Genomic DNA, 17,647 nt, shown 5'->3' on the forward strand with positions numbered 1-17,647 from the left:
CGAATCACATAGAGCAACATATACAGGACTACATGTATATGTTTACTGTATTTTGGTATTCATACACTAACCTAACCTAACTTATACATGTTTAAATCTATTAGTATACAGCATTAAGTAATGTTAATTATGACAAAATGTTAGGGTTTGGATGTGACCCCAATAGCACGACAACAGGCAGGTATCGTGGAAGCCAACACTTGGTGTAGTTTATTTAAGAGTCTTCACAAAGTCACTCAGGGAGAAGCACGAGGAGTCCACAAGGAAATGTCCACACAAGGAACAAGAAGCTGCAGGAGACAGCAACAGAGTCCACTGGCGTGGTGACGGCACGAACTTGCACTGGGGAATGGTCTGCAAGTCAATTTGTACCAGTCCAAACGAGCAGATAGGCAAAAGGTGGGTGATGAGCTGACGAGTCTCAGGTGTGAGGTGCAGAGCACCCTGGCTGAGGAGGCTGCCTGGCTGGCGCCTCCCTAACAGTACCCCCTCCCCTACGGGAGCCACCCGGCGACCTGCCAGGCCTGCCAGGATGGGCGCGATGAAACTCAGTGATCAGGGCAGGGTCCATAATGAGCCGGGAAGAGACCCAGCTCCGATCCTCCACGCCGTAGCCCTACCAGTCAACCAGATACTGGAATCCGTGCCCCCGGCGCCGGACATCCAGCAGTTCACGGACCTTCCACTGGGGGTGCCCGTCCACAAACTCGGGGGGAGGCGGGGCCGGGGTCTGAGGCAACAGTGGGTCGACAGACGCAGGTTTAACCTGAGACACATGAAAAACAGGATGGATCTTCATAGAGGGGGGGAGCTTCAGACGCACTGCTGCAGGACCGAGCACCTTCTGGATCACATAGGGTCCAACAAACCGGGGGTTGAGTTTTTTGTCACCCGACTGAAGAGGAAGATCCTTGGATGACAGCCACACCTTCTGCCCAGGTCGGTAAGCCGGTGCTGAACGACGACGACGGTTGGCACCATGACTGGCACGTTCCGTCGCACGGAGCAGAGCGGATCGGGTGACCTCCCAGACACGGCGACAGCGATCCAGGTGGTTCTGCACCGAAGGAACTGCCACTTCAGACTCCTGTGCAGAGAAGATGGGTGGCTGGTACCCCAGAGATACCTCGAAGGGTGAGAAGCCGGTGGTGGAGCAGACCGGGGAGTTGATCGCATATTCAACCCAGGGAAGAAACCGGCTCCAGGAGGCAGGCTTATTCGCGGCCACACAACGAAGGGTGGACTCCACGCTCTGGTTCATCCTCTCAGTCTGTCCGTTAGTCTGGGGATGATATCCTGAGGAGAGACTAACAGAAGCGCCTAACCCCTTGCAAAATGCCTGCCATACACGGGAGACGAATTGGGGTCCTCGATCCGAGACAACATCCTTGGGAAGACCATGCAGGCGGAACACATGGGCCATGAGGAGCGCCGCAGTCTCGGAGGCTGACGGTAGTTTAGGCAGGGCCACCAGGTGAACTCCCTTGCTGAAACGGTCCACCACGGTTAGGATCACAGTGTTACCTTCAGAAGGGGGAAGTCCAGTCACAAAGTCCACTGCCACATGGGACCAGGGCCGACTGGGCGTAGGAAGTGGCTGCAGCAGACCTGCAGGTGCCTGGTGGGAAGCCTTGCTGCGAGCGCAGACAGTGCAGGCTGTGACAAATCTCTTAACGTCTTTCCTCATGGTGGGCCACCAGAACCTCCGAGCCAGGAAGGTGTAGGTACGATGGACACCTGGGTGGCAAGCAAACCGGCTAGCATGGCCCCACTGGAGTACCCGAGAGCGAACAATGTTCGGAACAAACAGACGGTGAGGAGGGTCGTCGCTTGGAGCAGGATGAGAACGTAAAGCACGCTTGACAGCAGCCTCCAGGTGCATAGTTACCATGCCTATCACCCTTGTCTCAGGGAGGATGGGGAGGGGTTCCTCTGTAGCAGGCTCCTGTGGGTGTTGTCGGGAAAGGGCGTCTGCCTTAGAGTTGCAAGAACGATAGGTAAGTGTAAAGTCGAACCGACTGAGGAAGTTGGCCCACCGCGCTTGTCGACCGTTGAGGCGCTTGGTAGCCCGGATAAATGTCAGGTTCTTATGGTCCGTCCAGATGGTAAATGGGTGCTCTGCTCCCTCTAGCCAGTGGCGCCACTCCCCCAAAGCAGCCACCACCGCCAGCAACTCACGGTCCCCAATGTCGTAGTTCACCTCAGCAGGAAGGAATCGGCGGGAGTAGAACGCACAGGGGTGAACCTTCTGGTCAGTCTCCGACCGTTGAGAGAGCACAGCCCCCACCCCGGTGTCGGAGGCATCCACTTCCACAATGAACCGTCTTTTGGGGTCAGGATGGAGAAGAACGGGGGCACTGGTGAACCTCTCCTTGAGCAACTGGAAGGCGGAGCGAGCTGCAGGGGACCAAACAAACGGTTTGGACCGGGAGGTTAAACTGGTGAGGGGTTCGGCCAAGCTGTTGTAGTGACAGATAAACCTCCTGTAGAAATTAGCAAACCCTAGGAAGCTCTGTAGTTCCTTCCGAGATGTGGGATCAGGCCAGTCCACTACCGCCTGGATCTTACGAGGATCTGCTCACGTCCTGCCACCTTCCAGGATGAAACCAAGGTACTCATTAGAGTCTGAATGGAACTGGCATTTCTCAGCCTTGACAAAGAGCCGGTTACAAAGGAGCCGCTTGAGAACCTGCCGCATGTGTTGCACATGCTCCTCTAGAGACCTGGAGAAGATGAGAATGTCATCAAGGTAGACCACAACAAACCGGTCAAGCATGTCGCGGAGTACGTCATTCATGAGTGCCTGGAATACCGCAGGGGCGTTGGTGAGGCCGAACGGCATTACCAGGTACTCATAATGGCCACGGGGAGTCTTAAATGCGGTCTTCCACTCGTCCCCCTTCCGGATCCGGACAAGATGATAGGCGTTTCTGAGATCCAGCTTAGTGAAAACAGTAGCCTGAGTGAGAGGCTCGAGGGTGGAGTTCATAAGTGGTAGGGGGTACTTGTTCTTGATAGTTATGTCGTTCAATTGGCAATAGTCGATGCAGGGTCGGAGGCCACCATCCTTCTTCTTCACAAAAAAGAAGCCAGCTGCCACCTGGGAGGATGAGGGCCGAATGAGCCCTGCCGCCAACGACTCCGAAATATATTTGTCCATTGCAGCCTTCTCTGGGAGAGAAAGACTATACAGACGACTGCTAGGGAGGGTAGCCCCGGGACGTAGGTCGATCGCACAGTCATAAGGCCGGTGTGGGGGGAGAGACTGAGCCCGAGCCTTGCTGAAAACCTCCCCGAGATCATGGTACTCGGGAGGAACAGATGAGAGATCGGGAGGGGGGACACAGGGGGCCTGGTGGAGCGAGGTACTCTTCGCGGCTCGTAGGTAATGGGCGTGACAGGAGGGGCTCCATTCCAGAATAGTCCCGGAGGACCAAGCAATGTGTGGCTCATGTTGTATGAACCAGGAGCGGCCCAAAATCACAGGGACTAAGGGAGATTGAATTATGAAAAAACGCCGTGTCTCCACACGGTTACCGGCCGGCTATGGTGAGAGAAACCGGGCAGGTGCGTTGAGTGACGCTGGAGCGACGATCTTCATCGAGCGCGAAAGCCTCCAGGGGTCTCTCCAATGTCTCTACCGGAATGGAGGCCTGAGCAACAAATTCAGAGTCCAGAAAACATTCATCAGCACCTGAATCAAGGAGAGCCCCTACCGTGAGTTGCTGGTCAGCCCAGGCCAGAGTGACGCTGACCAGGTGATTCGGTGGGGCAGGACGACGGGAACAAGTTAGACGGCTCACCAGGATCTCCCGGGGTCCTAGTGAGCCTGATCTTTTGGCCGGTTGGGGCAGCCTCTGATTAGATGTCCCCTTTGACCACAGTAGAGGCAGAGGCCGGCTTGGAACCGGGCCTCACGTTCAGTTGGGGTGAGACGTGTGCGTCCGAGCTGCATGGGTTCCTCCGCTACTGTGGCCTGGGATGTAGCGGGGTATGTCGGAGGGGTAGTGGAGAGGAGAGGGGTGTAGTTTCTCGGTGTCTGGGGAGTGACCAGAGATCTACTCCATGCTCGATCACACCTTCTCTCTCGGGGCCGTCCATCGATACGGATAGAGAGATCGATCAGTTCATCAAGGGAGGCAGGCTCCTCCCGGGTGGACAGCTGGTCCTTAACGGCGTCGCTGAGGCCATTCCGGAAGGTTGTACGTAGTGCCTGGTCGTTCCAGCCACTCTCCGCAGCAGCCAGCCTAAACTCCACTGAGTAGTCAGCGACACTGCCGCTGCCCTGCTGGATACTACTCAGCTGAGTGCCAGGCTCCTGACAGCGGATGGGGTGGTGGAACACCTTCCTTAATTCTGTTACAAAGTCCTTGTAGGCGTGACAGAAGCTGCTCCCCATGGACCCCAGGAAGCGGTGACCCACTGTGCTGCTCGACCCGTGAGCAGATTCATCATGTAAGCAATACGTGTAGAGTCAGTTGCGAACATGCTGGGTTGGTGGGCAAAAACCAGCTCACACTGCATGATGAATGTGGCGCAGGTCTCGAAGTTGCCATCAAATGGCCGTGGAGCGGAGAGAGAGGGCTCAGGGGGAACCGGGTTGGTTATTATGGCGTTAACAGGGGCTTGGACCACTGGAGTTATTGCAGCTGAAACATGGGGAGTAGGTGAGGCCTGCGGTCGGTAGGTGAGTGCTGATGTCAAGGCTTGTAATTGCAGCAGAACCTCCGCCTGTTGTCTCGCCAACGCCGTCTGCTGGTCAGCCAAGGCTTGCACCACAGGCTGAAGGGGCTGGATCTGAGTCTGAAGGTCCTGCAAGGCGACGGAAGTGTCCCGTAATTGCTGGGTGTGGGTAGCGGTCAGGTGAACCTGGTTGGCGAGAGCATCCTCGATCAATTCGAGACCAGACTTGTCTGTGTCGGCTGTGGTCGTCATGGCAAGTTCGTACTGTTAGGGTTTGGATGTGACCCCAATAGCACGACAACAGGCAGGTATCATGGAAGCCAACACTTGGCGTAGTTTATTTAAGAGTCTTCACAAAGTCACTCAGGGAGAAGCACGAGGAGTCCACAAGGAAATGTCCACACAAGGAACAAGAAGCTGCAGGAGACGGCAACAGAGTCCACTGGCGTGGTGACGCCATGAACTTGCACTGGGGAATGGTCTGTGAGTCAATTTGTACCAGTCCAAACGAGCAGATAGGCAACAAGTGGGTGATGACCTGACGAGTCTCAGGTGTGAGGTGCAGAGCACCCTGGCTGAGGAGGCTGCCTGGCTGGCCCCTCCCTAACACAAAATTTACTTCTACATGCATGTTTCCCATTCAATTTGGCCTGATAAATCCTTTATTTGTCCCACACTGGGGAAATTTACAGCCTCCAGCAGCAAGAATGTAGGCAGAAAGAAGAAGAAAAAACAAACAAACACCGTTCAATTAAGTGCAATATAAATACAAAATGGATAAATCGCAGTGCTATTTACAGTTGTTTTCCACATCATTTAATTATTATTAATAATATTGTTGCTATTTTTTATTCAGCAGCCTGACAGCAGTTGGTAGGAACGAGCGTCGGTATCTCTCCTTCTTGCACCGCGGGTGTAACAGTCTCTGGCTGAAGGAGCTACCTAGTGCTGTCAGGGCGGGCTGGAGAGGGTGGGAGGGACTGTTCATCATAGCTTTTAGCTTAGTTAGCATCCTTCTGTTGCCCACCTCCTCCAGAGTGTCAAGGGAGCAGCCCAGGACAGAACTGGCCTTCCTGACCAGTACTTATACTTATACTTATACTCATACACATGTACATGTACCTATACGGGGGGGGTCGCTACTTTGCGGGTTTTCGTTTATCGCGGGTGGTCTTAGTCCCTTTAACCGCGATAAACGAGGGATTACTGTAAATCTATTATGATAGCTTACAACAAACATTCGTTGGTTGTTCCTTTGATAGAACAAACGAGTAGACAAGTCTTCTTTGTCCAGAGGTTTTTATTTTTGATCATCCATGTGGTCTAATTAATTATTACGCCACACAAAATAATGAATGAAATCACGGCCCAGTTTCTTTAAAAAAATGACAGCTTGATTAACTGTTTTGTTTATTGATCAGCAGTGCATTACAACTGTATGGCTCCAAAAGATAACGTCTACAACCCTGCATTCACAAAACATTTTTAGTACACTGAACAGCACGCAAATATAATGCACCCACCCACACCCTAATAATATACAGGCGTGTGCAAACACCGATTATAGTACAGCGCTATTATAAATTACAGGAGATGCTTTGACTGAATGATCAGGAATACAAACAGCATTGAAGATAAACACGAAGACCAGAGCTCTTACTGATCTCTTGTTCTTCTTTTAAATTAGTAACCAACAAACAGCATCAGTGCATCCTTCATAGTTTGACAGTTAACAAGAATAACACATACCAAGGTAGAATTACTAATTGAGAAGGTAAAACACATCCAGAGAGCATGTTTAATCATGTTGGATTTTTTTTTAAAAACATTGTGAAATAAAACAGTCCAAAAATGACAAGTGTGGCTTGAATAGTGGATTGAATGACATCTGTGAGATTGTTTTGGCACTGTTTTTGTTCAGAATGCACAGTTGAGACTTCTGCCACATACAAAACATTTTACAAATATATATCTAAATTGGTGTGTACCGGGAACTCAACATGAACTCTGTATGGCAATATGTGATAATACAAATGACACAATCATGTGCCTGTGAGCTGTATGCGGTTTTATTTATTTATTATTATTATTTTTTAGCACAACTGTGTTTACTTCATTGTTGTTGGAAGATGAACTGGAAGATTTCTTAAACTTTATCCTCCTGCTGTTCTGTACTTTCCCTTTCATCTCAGCATAGTGTCATACACTCGAAGTACCAGAGGAGCAGGGAAATGTAAAAAGCCTCAGAGGGTTGGCTTACCTTTATAAGGTTTCATGTTAAGAGGTAGCTTTTGAGTGTCTCTGTTTAGTAGTGAAATAACCTGTTCTATATAAATCACATCTGCAAATGTCGGGATTAGTCATCAAGCTTCCGAAATTCCAGCAAAGCAAGCAACATAACCTTAAGATGTTCTCAAAACATATTGTGTCAATGCAGGATGCACTTGGCTGGGTTTAGACTAAAGATTGATGGTATCTCACTTTGTAATTTACAAATTCAATTCCAATGAAGTTGGGAGGTTACAATAATTTACGTTCAACCTATATTTACTGTATTTTCCACACTATAAGGCACACCTAAATGATTCAAGTTTCTCAAAATCTGACAGTGGGCCTCCTAATCCGATACACCTTATATATGCATGAATATTCTGATTTCTTGGATGTAGTATTTTAAATGATCTGTAAAGCGCTTTGTTATAGCTGCAGTGGTTGTGTAAACTCGATACAAATAAAGCTGTATTGTATGAATTCCTTTCAGCGTAGCTCCATCGATGGTCTGTATAACGCAACCGCAGACACTATTGTCGATTCTATTCTATCTGCCTGATAATGTCGTGCGCCCTATATATAAAAACAGTTCTAAAATAGGTCATTCATTGAAGGTGCGCCTTATATTCCAAAATGCCTTATAGTGCAGAAAATACGGTCATTTGATACATTACAAAGACAAGATATTTAATGTTAAAACTGGTAAACTTATGGTTTTCAGCAAACAATCATGAACTTACAATTTTATGGCTGCAAGACATTCACAAAAGCCCCAAAATGAAGAAAATGTGCTAATTTCATCTTGTACTCCATTTTTAAAATACGTTTTCTTCATTTTGTGGTATTTCGGTAGAATTGTGAATTCTGAAATTCTTAAAACTATGTTATTAATATCCTGTACCTCGACATAGTGCAAGAACAACCAATTTAAGATACGTGTACCGTGAACAAAACTCACCCTCCATTTTCCTGAGATATTTAGTTATATCTGTAGTAGCAAAAATCTTGCAGTGGTTAATTTTCACGAACACATTGATGTGAGCTCATCGAAAAAAAATATTTTGAAGTACAGGTTTTTCCATGTTCGTAAGGTTATTGGCACCTTATCTCAGTTTTTGAAAACCAATACATTTTCCCTAGAGATGACGAACTGCTGACACACTTTCAGTTTATAACAGCAAATTTTTGACCACCTTTTTTAATATTATTGTGATTATTTTATTATTATGATTTAGTATTTTAACATACTCCGGATGCAAGGCAACACGTGCAGCTATTCTCACACCGGCGGAAAATGGAGTGATTTTAATATTTGCCAAATATTATCAAAGTCATAAAGAAATGCTGTGAAGAACAGTCGTGCTTGATAAAATGCAGATTTCAGCCACGCACAAACAAAACCCAGTCAAAATAACAATTTAACACTTGGTTCACAGAAAATGGAAGAAACTAAAGTTGGGGTCACGTTTGCAGCTGTCACGGCGGTTTGACAGGGTTGACGTCAGGGCTCCTAATTTCTTACACAACATAACTCATCTCATGATGTCTGTACGGATCTTGCTTTGTGCATTTCGTTACAGTCAGGGGACTAGGAAAAAAAAAGACTTCCCCGCACTCTTGGAAGATTAAATCACACAATTGTTTCGATTTAAAGGGGTAGGATTTTGCTATTGTTTCAGGTATGCCTGTCAGTAGTTGCCCGCCCCCACCCCAAATTTTTTTTACAGGCAATTCACCACATATGATTTCTAGTTTTAATCATCATCACTGCCTCAACTTACCAATCAACAATGTCACAATCAGGTGACCAGTGACTAGAAAATCAGACTGATGCATAGCCCCCCCCCCCCCCCCCCCCCGCCTGGTACAAAATGCTCATCACCCTTCCGATGTCATCCAAAGTAATATGAATGAAATGTGATTTTGCGCATATGACATCTGATGTGCTCGGCTAAAAAAATGAGTGATTGACCTCCTGTCATATGTCGGTTTTGCAGCTCAATCACATGATTATCTCTTGTTTGTGCGACCTACTGCAGTTTGTGCACAACAGGAACATTTCATTTGAGTAATTGTTCAGTCATTCTCCCTTGAATATTTGACGCATGCTGTGGCCTGTCTGTTAATGTTGTGTATTCGTTTCCTGTCTTTTTTTTTTGTATTATCTTTTATTGAATGGGACTTTACTCGTTCCCAAGATGAGCTTCAGAGAGTATTTGTGCTAAATTTAACAACCCTAATTTGAAGTACTTTGAATGAATTACCTAAGTAGGTCAGCCATTGTACATCCTTTGCATGGAAGAGGTGATATACTCCTTGGATTGCCAAAAGTACCAAGAAAATGTACCACCTGTTTGTTAAAGCACCAGACTGTAATTCCATTTCATCAAAAACTGAAAGAAGCAAATTGCGAAGCACACTAATCACAATCACAGTCAAGACAAATGATCAGATCGGAAATAAACACCCCATATCATAATATGTACAGATTCTTCAATATGAAGATAAGCTTGTCATCGTCTCACTTAACCATGGGTTCTCCTGTATTCAAGTAGTGGCAGTTGTCACCGAGACAATGACATAAGACTTTTTCATCTTTCTACACAAGAACCACGAAATTGGCTTTTTTTGGGACAGTTTTTGTTCACACAGTTATTCTTTCAAGACAGTTTTGCCATGCCAGCATGTTCATACAGTGGCTGCTTAAGGTGGAGAATCCGGTCTTGAATCAAACGGTCAAGTGGGTAAAGAGGATGGATGGATGAAAATGGGCCTTTATTATCGTAGTCCATTCAGGTCAGAGCCGATCTGGTCTTGTAAAGAGCAGATACTTGTCATTCTTTTCACCACTCAAAGAACTGCTAACATTGCATCGGCGCTTGCAAATGTGGATTAATCACTTCCACTGAGGCATGAAGTTGAAAGCGATCCTGGAAGAGAAATAGAAGAACTTGAGTCTGAACAGTGACTGGTGAGGAAAGACACGGGACGTACATGCATGAAATAGAGCACGCCGCCCTTGCCTGAAGACTTAAAAACGCACCAATTTGAATGTGGCGATCATACGGATTCAGTAGGAGACTGGTCATCAACGTGGTGCCTCATTGACTGAACGCTTGTAAGGATTTTCTTCTGGTGTCCAGCTAGAGACACTCCAATCCTCTGAAGATCTCTGACAAAACACAGAAAAAAACAAGCAAATAAACAAAAAAACAAGTGATGTTACGTTCCAAGAAATACCCGATCAACATTAGAGAACAACTGTGAACCATTATCACAGGTTATTTTCTCTCCTTCCTACATTAGCTTTGGCAAATTGATCCACCTATTTTTCTATTACGACAAAAGGCGGGCTACACCTTGAACTGTTCATCAATCAGTCAATCATAGGACACACATTGAGACAGAAAACCTACACACATAGTCTATTCACACCTATCATTCATGACTAAACCAAGCACTGCATCATATCAAAGCAATGTTCTGCAATGAGGTTACTAACTGTAGCTGAATGTTATGATTTCATTAAAAATCATTTAAAAAGAAGAATAAAGATGGAGACTGTGATAAAAATAAATTATATAATGAGCATAGTAAACACATTCAATCATATGGGACAAGGGATTACTGGACAGTTTGTAAATGGGGTTGCCAATTTTGTCTACTTCTACAATGTAGACTACATACAAACAAACAAATCAAACGTCAGTCTGAGTGGGGAACACAGTAACACTGTCATGATCCTTTCCTGTTTGTTTTTCAGTCTACGGTGGAATTGAAGGGTGTTCCCTCCAGAGCCGCACCTGTCTCGTATCATCATTCTGCTGCCTTGAAAAGCTGAGCAGACAAACTGACTGTCAGATTATTCAGCTTTCTTGGGACACTATTATAAGTATTTTCTATTTTCCTTTTCCTCAAAATAAATATAGATATCTCTCTCTCTCTATATATATATGTATTGATCTCTCTCTCTCTCTCTCTCTCTCTCTCTCTCTCTCTCTCTCTCTCTCTCTATATATATATATATATATATATATATATATATTAGAGCTGTCAAACGATTAAAATATTTAATCTAATTAAAAATGCAACTGTCATAATTAACTCAAATGAACTAAAAAATTAATCGTGATTACTCACACATTTTTTATCGTTTCTGAATTTCCTTGTCCTATTTTTCCCCATTTTAATGCTCTCATCAACATGGAATCATGAATCAGTTTTCTATGTGCCAAATGCAAATATTTACTGAAATAACAATTTCGATTTTCAATTTTACGTGAACATTTTTCACTTGAAGCAGTTATTCACACATAATCTCTCACACAATATTACTGTCCATCAACAACAGTGAAAAAAATATTTTGTCACACAACAGCTGCTTTAACAGCTTTTTTTATGAAATCAAAACAGAGCAATATAACATTATAAAGTGCACATCTAAGGTAAACTAGTACTCAGCCTATAGTGGATTTAAACCATGGTTGCATACTTCGTTTTTCTCAAGTTTGCTTTGAACACAACAGTCTGTTTCTGTATGTTTGTTGAAGAATAACGAGACACTGGACACCAGTGTTCGTTATGTGCCGCTGTATTAAAAACTGCCGGCCGTACAAACAAGCGCACGCACTTCCCCCGTGCTGCTGTGGCAAACCATTCTGAAAGAGGGGGGTTTCACTTCCCCCGAACACAGTCAGGCTATGTTGATTGTGTTGGTCCTTCTTACGCGGAAGTCTCTCTAGGGTTTTGTGTAGACCTCATTTCGGATGACTACATTTGGTTCGATGACAACACTGGAGACGTTTTATTTTCGCTAGGTCGCTACCACTGCAGCGCACTGTCACTGTCAGACGAACACAGAGAAGCTCCACCCGCTCTATTTATATGGACACAGAATACTGTAACCTTCCACACAAAATAGTTCCAAACAAGTAACAATCGCGTCAGTGGCATACATCGTATACCTGTATGATACACAGAGAGAGAAGAACAGGTAACTTTGGTCTTGTCAGTGGAGCAATCTGGCAACTTTTTAAAAGTAAACTTTCCATTCATAAACTCTTTAAGTATCCGTTTTCGGTGTCTCGCGCTGCCGTGGCTGGCAAAACAGACATGGGCGTGGACTTCTGCAGCGCGCTTGTTGTTTTATTTCTGGTGTATTTATAGAACAATGTAACATCCGCTTGTGACGTATGCCGCGTTAATCTCGCGAGAAAAAATTTAATCCCGTTAAAATTCATTTAAATTAATGCCAATAAAACGCGCTAAACTGACAGCTCTAATATATATATATATATATATATATGTATATATATATATGATAACAAGCATTAATGCAGATTTTTTTTTACCCTTGAAATTTACAATTTTAATTTTGAGATTATTTGTATTGATGTTCTCAAACTTTCACATTTCATCCCAATACAGTAAGTAACGGCAAACAGCAGCAGGAGCAAACATGAAATATGTGCTGGAGCAGGAGATAATAGCGCTACGGGAGCCCAAATGAATAATCATTATTTTGAAAATAGAGCCATTCATCTCGTGTGATGGTAGTTTGCACCATGATAACAAAAGGCAGCAGGAATGGATGCTTGTAGGCAGCCAGGGGGATGGCTCTGAATGGCAGACAGATGCACACATGGAGCAGCCAGCAGCCTCCCTGCCAGATCTCCATCTCACAAGATGCACACTTGGCATGGGAACAATGTGAAACACATGAAGAGAGGGGCAGACGGAGGAGAAAGGAGAAACACTCAAAAGAGAAGACATACTCTGCAGTGATTTGAGTGACGAGTGGCAAGGACGTGAAGCCTGATCCCAGGAAGGAATCTCTGTATTGGCTCATTTTAAGTGCGGCCAGCCAGTCCTCCACAGAGCTCAACCGGCTCAGATCTGGAGCACCACGATCTAACAAAGGATGATGGGAAGGACTGACAGAGGAGAGACGTGAAGGTATCAGAAAAGACATTTTAGGAGCCATTTCAACCGTTTCATACATCCTTTGAATTTCTCCTCACCCTGGCGCAACATTGTTGGTGCCGGCTTTCAGGGATGCGGGGTTGCGTATCATTTTGTCCAACATGTTGACAACATCGGGGAACTTTGGGCGAGCGTTCCTGTCTTTTTGCCAGCAGTCCAGCATCAGCTGATGGAGAACTGTTGGACAGTCCATGGGAGCTGGAAGTCGGAAGTCCTGCTCAATGGCGTTGATCACCTAGGAAATTGGAAATTTAGACAGTATCTCAGTGTTCACTTCTACTTGCTGGAGCTTCTTTAATGCTCACTATAATATGAATACTAAAATAATATGGGGGACCACAACAGAGGACTGCAAGTGTAATTCTGACAGGTTTAATAATACAAGAAATATCGAGGTGAAAGACGCCAAGTGTCATAGAAAATGCCATGGGGTATGTTGGAGAGAGTCGGGACACCTGAGCTCAACAACAACCTAAATTACATCTTAAATATATTATATTATATAACTCAAATATTTTCTTGACAATGATGAACACCATGCGCCACTCATAGTCTAAACATGGTATTCAGATTAATATTTTGATTGTGGAATATGAATTACCGTAATTTCCAAACCACAAAATGCTGATTAAAAGCTGCAACAGCTACATTCAAAAATTTTGCAAAGCACCACACAATCATATTAAAATGGAAAGATTATGAAACCACTGCAAACTAGGGATGGTTCAATTGAGTGGTGGCTGGTACTTCGGTTGATATTCGTGAAAAAGTGCCTGATGGGTGTATCCGATCAAAGCCTCTGCAGGCCGATCTATCACCTTTTGTATATAATTGTTCTGGTAAGGGAGTGACATATCTTTCTCCTAAATGTTTCACAATTAGAACAATTGAATCTAATTGGGAATGTCTCCATTGTGACACGAATAAAGGTTTTTCTTATTCTTATCAAACTTCAGTTATTAGTACTACATTCCATCTTTTTTTTATTGTGCAATGCACATTACTAGAGGAATGGACATGGATGTCACTATTTCACACACAACTTAAAGTTACGGTTTGTTCAAGAAAAATTACTGTGACAAATGTTAGCATTTAGATATCACACACAGTTAAATAGTGGGAACAAAAAGACACATATACAGGTATGATGAGGATTAAATTAATAATTATAACTTCACTAATTCGCTTCATTGGGCTGAGTGCAGCCGTTGGAAACCGGGAATGGTTGCACAAAGTTTCAGAATGGGTCGGGGTTGCCGTTTGGACTTGTCTGGATTTCTTGACATTCAAGTTTGAATGCTGCAGTAATCTCAATAGTCAGTCTTACATCTATTTATTCATGTATTTACAGTGTTGCAGAGCATCATGATATGGTGTCACGTCCGATTTCTTCTTACAATCTACAGTGGAATGGGTCAAAACTAAACATTTCCAGGTGTTAGAGTAGCCAGGTGACCAGACTTGAATCCAATTGTGAATCTGTGGAAACATTTGAAACCTGTTTTCTCAAATGCTCTCCATCCCAAGCTTTTTTTGCAAGGAAGAATTGCCAAAAATATCAGTTTCTAGACGTACCAAACTGACAGAGGCAGACCCTCAAAACTTGCAGCTGTATTCACAGCAGAAGGCAATTCTAAAATGTGTTACTTGGGATAGTGCAGGGGTGTTTGGATTATTCAGCACACCCCATTATCCAGTTTTTTTTAATTACAAAAAAAGGTTAAAATATCATATGAATTTCATTCCACTTCATAATTGTATCCCGCTTGGTGTTCATTCTTCACCAAAATTTACTATTTTAGATCTGCATGTTTGAAGCCTGAAATGTGGCAAAAGGTCAAAAGTTCAAGAGGGGCTGAAAACCTTCGCAAGACACTGCAAATATCATTTCAGAAACTTGGATGTCTGAAAGAGATTTCCATTTCCATGTGGGAATTTCATGCTGCCACCGTTTGCAATCACATAGGAAATCAAAATATTCATCTCCAAGTCGTAGTGGCGCCTGCTCTGATGTTGCGCAAGTATCAGAGCTTTGAATGGAAAGACTCTTGATTTCATTATTAGTTGTAGGTTTTGAAGTGGTAAAGGGGATTTGGGATTTGGGGGGCATTAACAATACAACATCGAGTGTATACACAAATATTTATTTGGACTCTAGCCTCCTTGTTAAATTATTGACCTGGAAAACCGTGTTTTATCTCTGCCTATTTTCAGCCAAGCGTCCTTGACAGCATTTGCCTTTCCACTTTGTGCTGTCTTTCATGCCTTTAAGAAATCAGAAGTGAGAACGCTTGAAATGATACATCATGCTCTTTTCCCCCCCCCCCCTCTTGAATGGAGAATTATAAGCCAGTGTCAAAATACTTGTAAGACGACCGCGTGGCATGCTGTGGGAATGAGATGCTGCACTGACTGGAAAGGCTGCAGCTAGAATTTGCGCTCTGGATGAACTCCGCTTGACCCTGAACGTTTCTTAAGATTTGTGCTGAAAAAAATATATATTTCAAAGCGTCGCTGTCAATCAAAAAAGCAGCAAGTGTCGTGAAACTTCACAGGTCTGTGGATTCATGATTTATTCATGTTGAACACAGCACCTGTGGTAAACCCACTGACAATTTCAGTTCGGTCCCGTCATTCTGAAAATATTTTGGGGCGTGTGAGCTGGATATACGTGCGGCTTCCTGCATGTGTGTGAGTACTGCAGCTATGCGGGAGGTTCATGCATACTTAATACCCCACTAGACCCTCGTTAGCTGCAGTGCTACCGCATACTTTCCTCATCATTATACACCGCCTTTTCCATCATAAAAAATGTCTCCATCCTTATACTGTCTCGGTCATGGCTCGACTGCGTTTTCTGCTTCAATGGCTCCAGGGTAGCCACCGAAGGATTAAGATGTGAGGCTTGCAAAGGAGATAAACAGGGTGTGAGGAAAGAGATGAATTGTGAAACAACAGGGAAGCCGTGTACTTTATACAGGATACTTTGACAAGCAAACATTTCAAGAATAATTCAGATGCAGTCTGGCAGTTACGTAATAACGTAATAATTTGCAACAGCAAGGTGTGTAAATGTGTTCTGTAAAAAGCATTAGAAAAAATCTGGATCCTCATCTGGTTATAGGCACTCACAATGTAGCTCACTGGAGAGTTCCTCTAATTTCTCGTGAACAGTATTCCAGTTAACAAGCGGGTGAAAGAACCTCAGAGTAGTTATTCTGGCCACTTGTGAAGTTGGTCAATATGAAGTTAATCATATTTTGGTTAACACTGCAACATTTTTTGTCATTCCTCAGGTAATAATGCATGACTTAGTTTTAATTATATTTTCCCCCAAAATAAATAATCAATAAATAATGAAGCATATCTACCAATGCATGAATCTCAATTTAGGTGTATGCCGAAGGTGGCTAACTATTAAGGTGTACAATTTAGTGGGAATCCTAACTATTGCATTGCTTCTGGATTGTTGTGTCATTCAAAATATTCGAGTGTTGCATTGTACTGCAAGTTCTGGACTTGATAATTAAAAAAAACCCCTGCCCAAAACCATGATAAAAAATTACATATTCATAAAAATGATCACCATAAATAATGATAGCTAATTTTGCACTTTGGTAAAGTACTGGAGGGTATGCACAGAGTGATGTGGGAATCTGCCTGCCTATGTGGAGTTTGAATGTTATGTTCGCCTGTGCGGGTTTTCTGCAGGTATTCCGGGTTCCTACCACATTCCAAAAACATGCACGATAGGTTAATGCAGTGCTTCTCGATTATTTTCTGTCATGCCCCCCCCAGGAAGAAGAAAACATCTCGCGCCCTCAATAGTATCATTTGTCTATAAATATCAAAGTTAATTGTTTATAAGTACACCTCTGCATAACACTGTATCCTTATTAACGTATAAGAGAATATAAAAGAAAGAAATATGGACCAACTTACAACAAAGAATAGCTTTATTAACTGTAACGGAAAATATTTAAAGTGCATCTGAAATTCAAAAATAAAATTAAATCCTTAATTCAACTGGAAACATTTTTTGACTGACCATTACATATAATCAATAAATAACAATGCACTCAAACTGATCTCCAACATTAACTCAGGAAAACAATATTAAAAAAACTTTAACGTGCAAAAAAATATATATAAAATAATTTGTGCTGATTTTTTTTTTTAATCAAAGATGATGTCTGGATTAATGGCTAGAATGAGCATGTTTTGCAATGCACAGCTTTTCGAAGCGAGGTTTGAAGTAGGATACAGCAACTCTCAGCTCCTGCTCAATGTGTAGCTGGGACCTGTGCTTTACTTTACTGAAGTAGCAGTCACAAAGCGGGATGATTGTTGGCAATATTCGGCATGTTTTCGCTGAAAAACTCAAGCGGCTTATCAGCGTGATTGGGGTGCAATGTATTTAAGTGACGCCTTAATTTATTTGGCTTCATGCTGTCTTCTACCAACATTTTTAGGCAGAGTAAGCGCACCGGTCTTTCCTCGTCTCCCACCGTAGTCACAGTGAAGCCAAGCGCTACATACTTTGTCATATTTCCTCCCTTTGAATGCTCCCTGCGCACACTCTGCCAATGTGAGTGCCACTGCCCCCTAATGTAGTGGAGGTGCAACTGCACTTTATTCTAGGACTAAAAAAAAAAATCGAAATAAAATTTTTTAAAAGCATGTTCCTAGAGGTCAAACGTGCCCTCCTTGA

At 43.8% G+C, this 17,647-nt stretch overlaps 1 protein-coding gene and 1 pseudogene across 1 annotated transcript in view; both read right to left on the minus strand.

Moving 5' to 3' along the window:
- Positions 1 to 421: 421 nt before the first annotated feature.
- LOC147201970 (uncharacterized) lies at positions 422 to 1,261 on the minus strand (annotated as a pseudogene).
- A 7,558-nt stretch (positions 1,262 to 8,819) lies between these two features.
- The window catches only part of LOC147201971 (ephrin type-B receptor 1-like), a 130,650-nt gene continuing 121,822 nt past the window's right edge, over positions 8,820 to 17,647 (minus strand). The window contains exons 18-21 of the mRNA XM_086114763.1: positions 12,975 to 13,171; positions 12,729 to 12,887; positions 9,998 to 10,126; positions 8,820 to 9,884 (exon numbers count right to left, since the gene is read on the minus strand). Of these exons, the coding sequence (XP_085970889.1) occupies positions 10,015 to 10,126; positions 12,729 to 12,887; positions 12,975 to 13,171 (468 nt within the window). The 3' untranslated portion in view covers positions 8,820 to 9,884; positions 9,998 to 10,014. The remainder of the gene's footprint in view (positions 9,885 to 9,997; positions 10,127 to 12,728; positions 12,888 to 12,974; positions 13,172 to 17,647) is intronic.

Source organism: Hippocampus guttulatus, chromosome 7 (genome assembly GCF_054856545.1).
Source record: "Hippocampus guttulatus isolate MCC_2025c chromosome 7, RoL_Hgut_1.0, whole genome shotgun sequence".
Taxonomy (NCBI): domain Eukaryota; kingdom Metazoa; phylum Chordata; class Actinopteri; order Syngnathiformes; family Syngnathidae; genus Hippocampus; species Hippocampus guttulatus.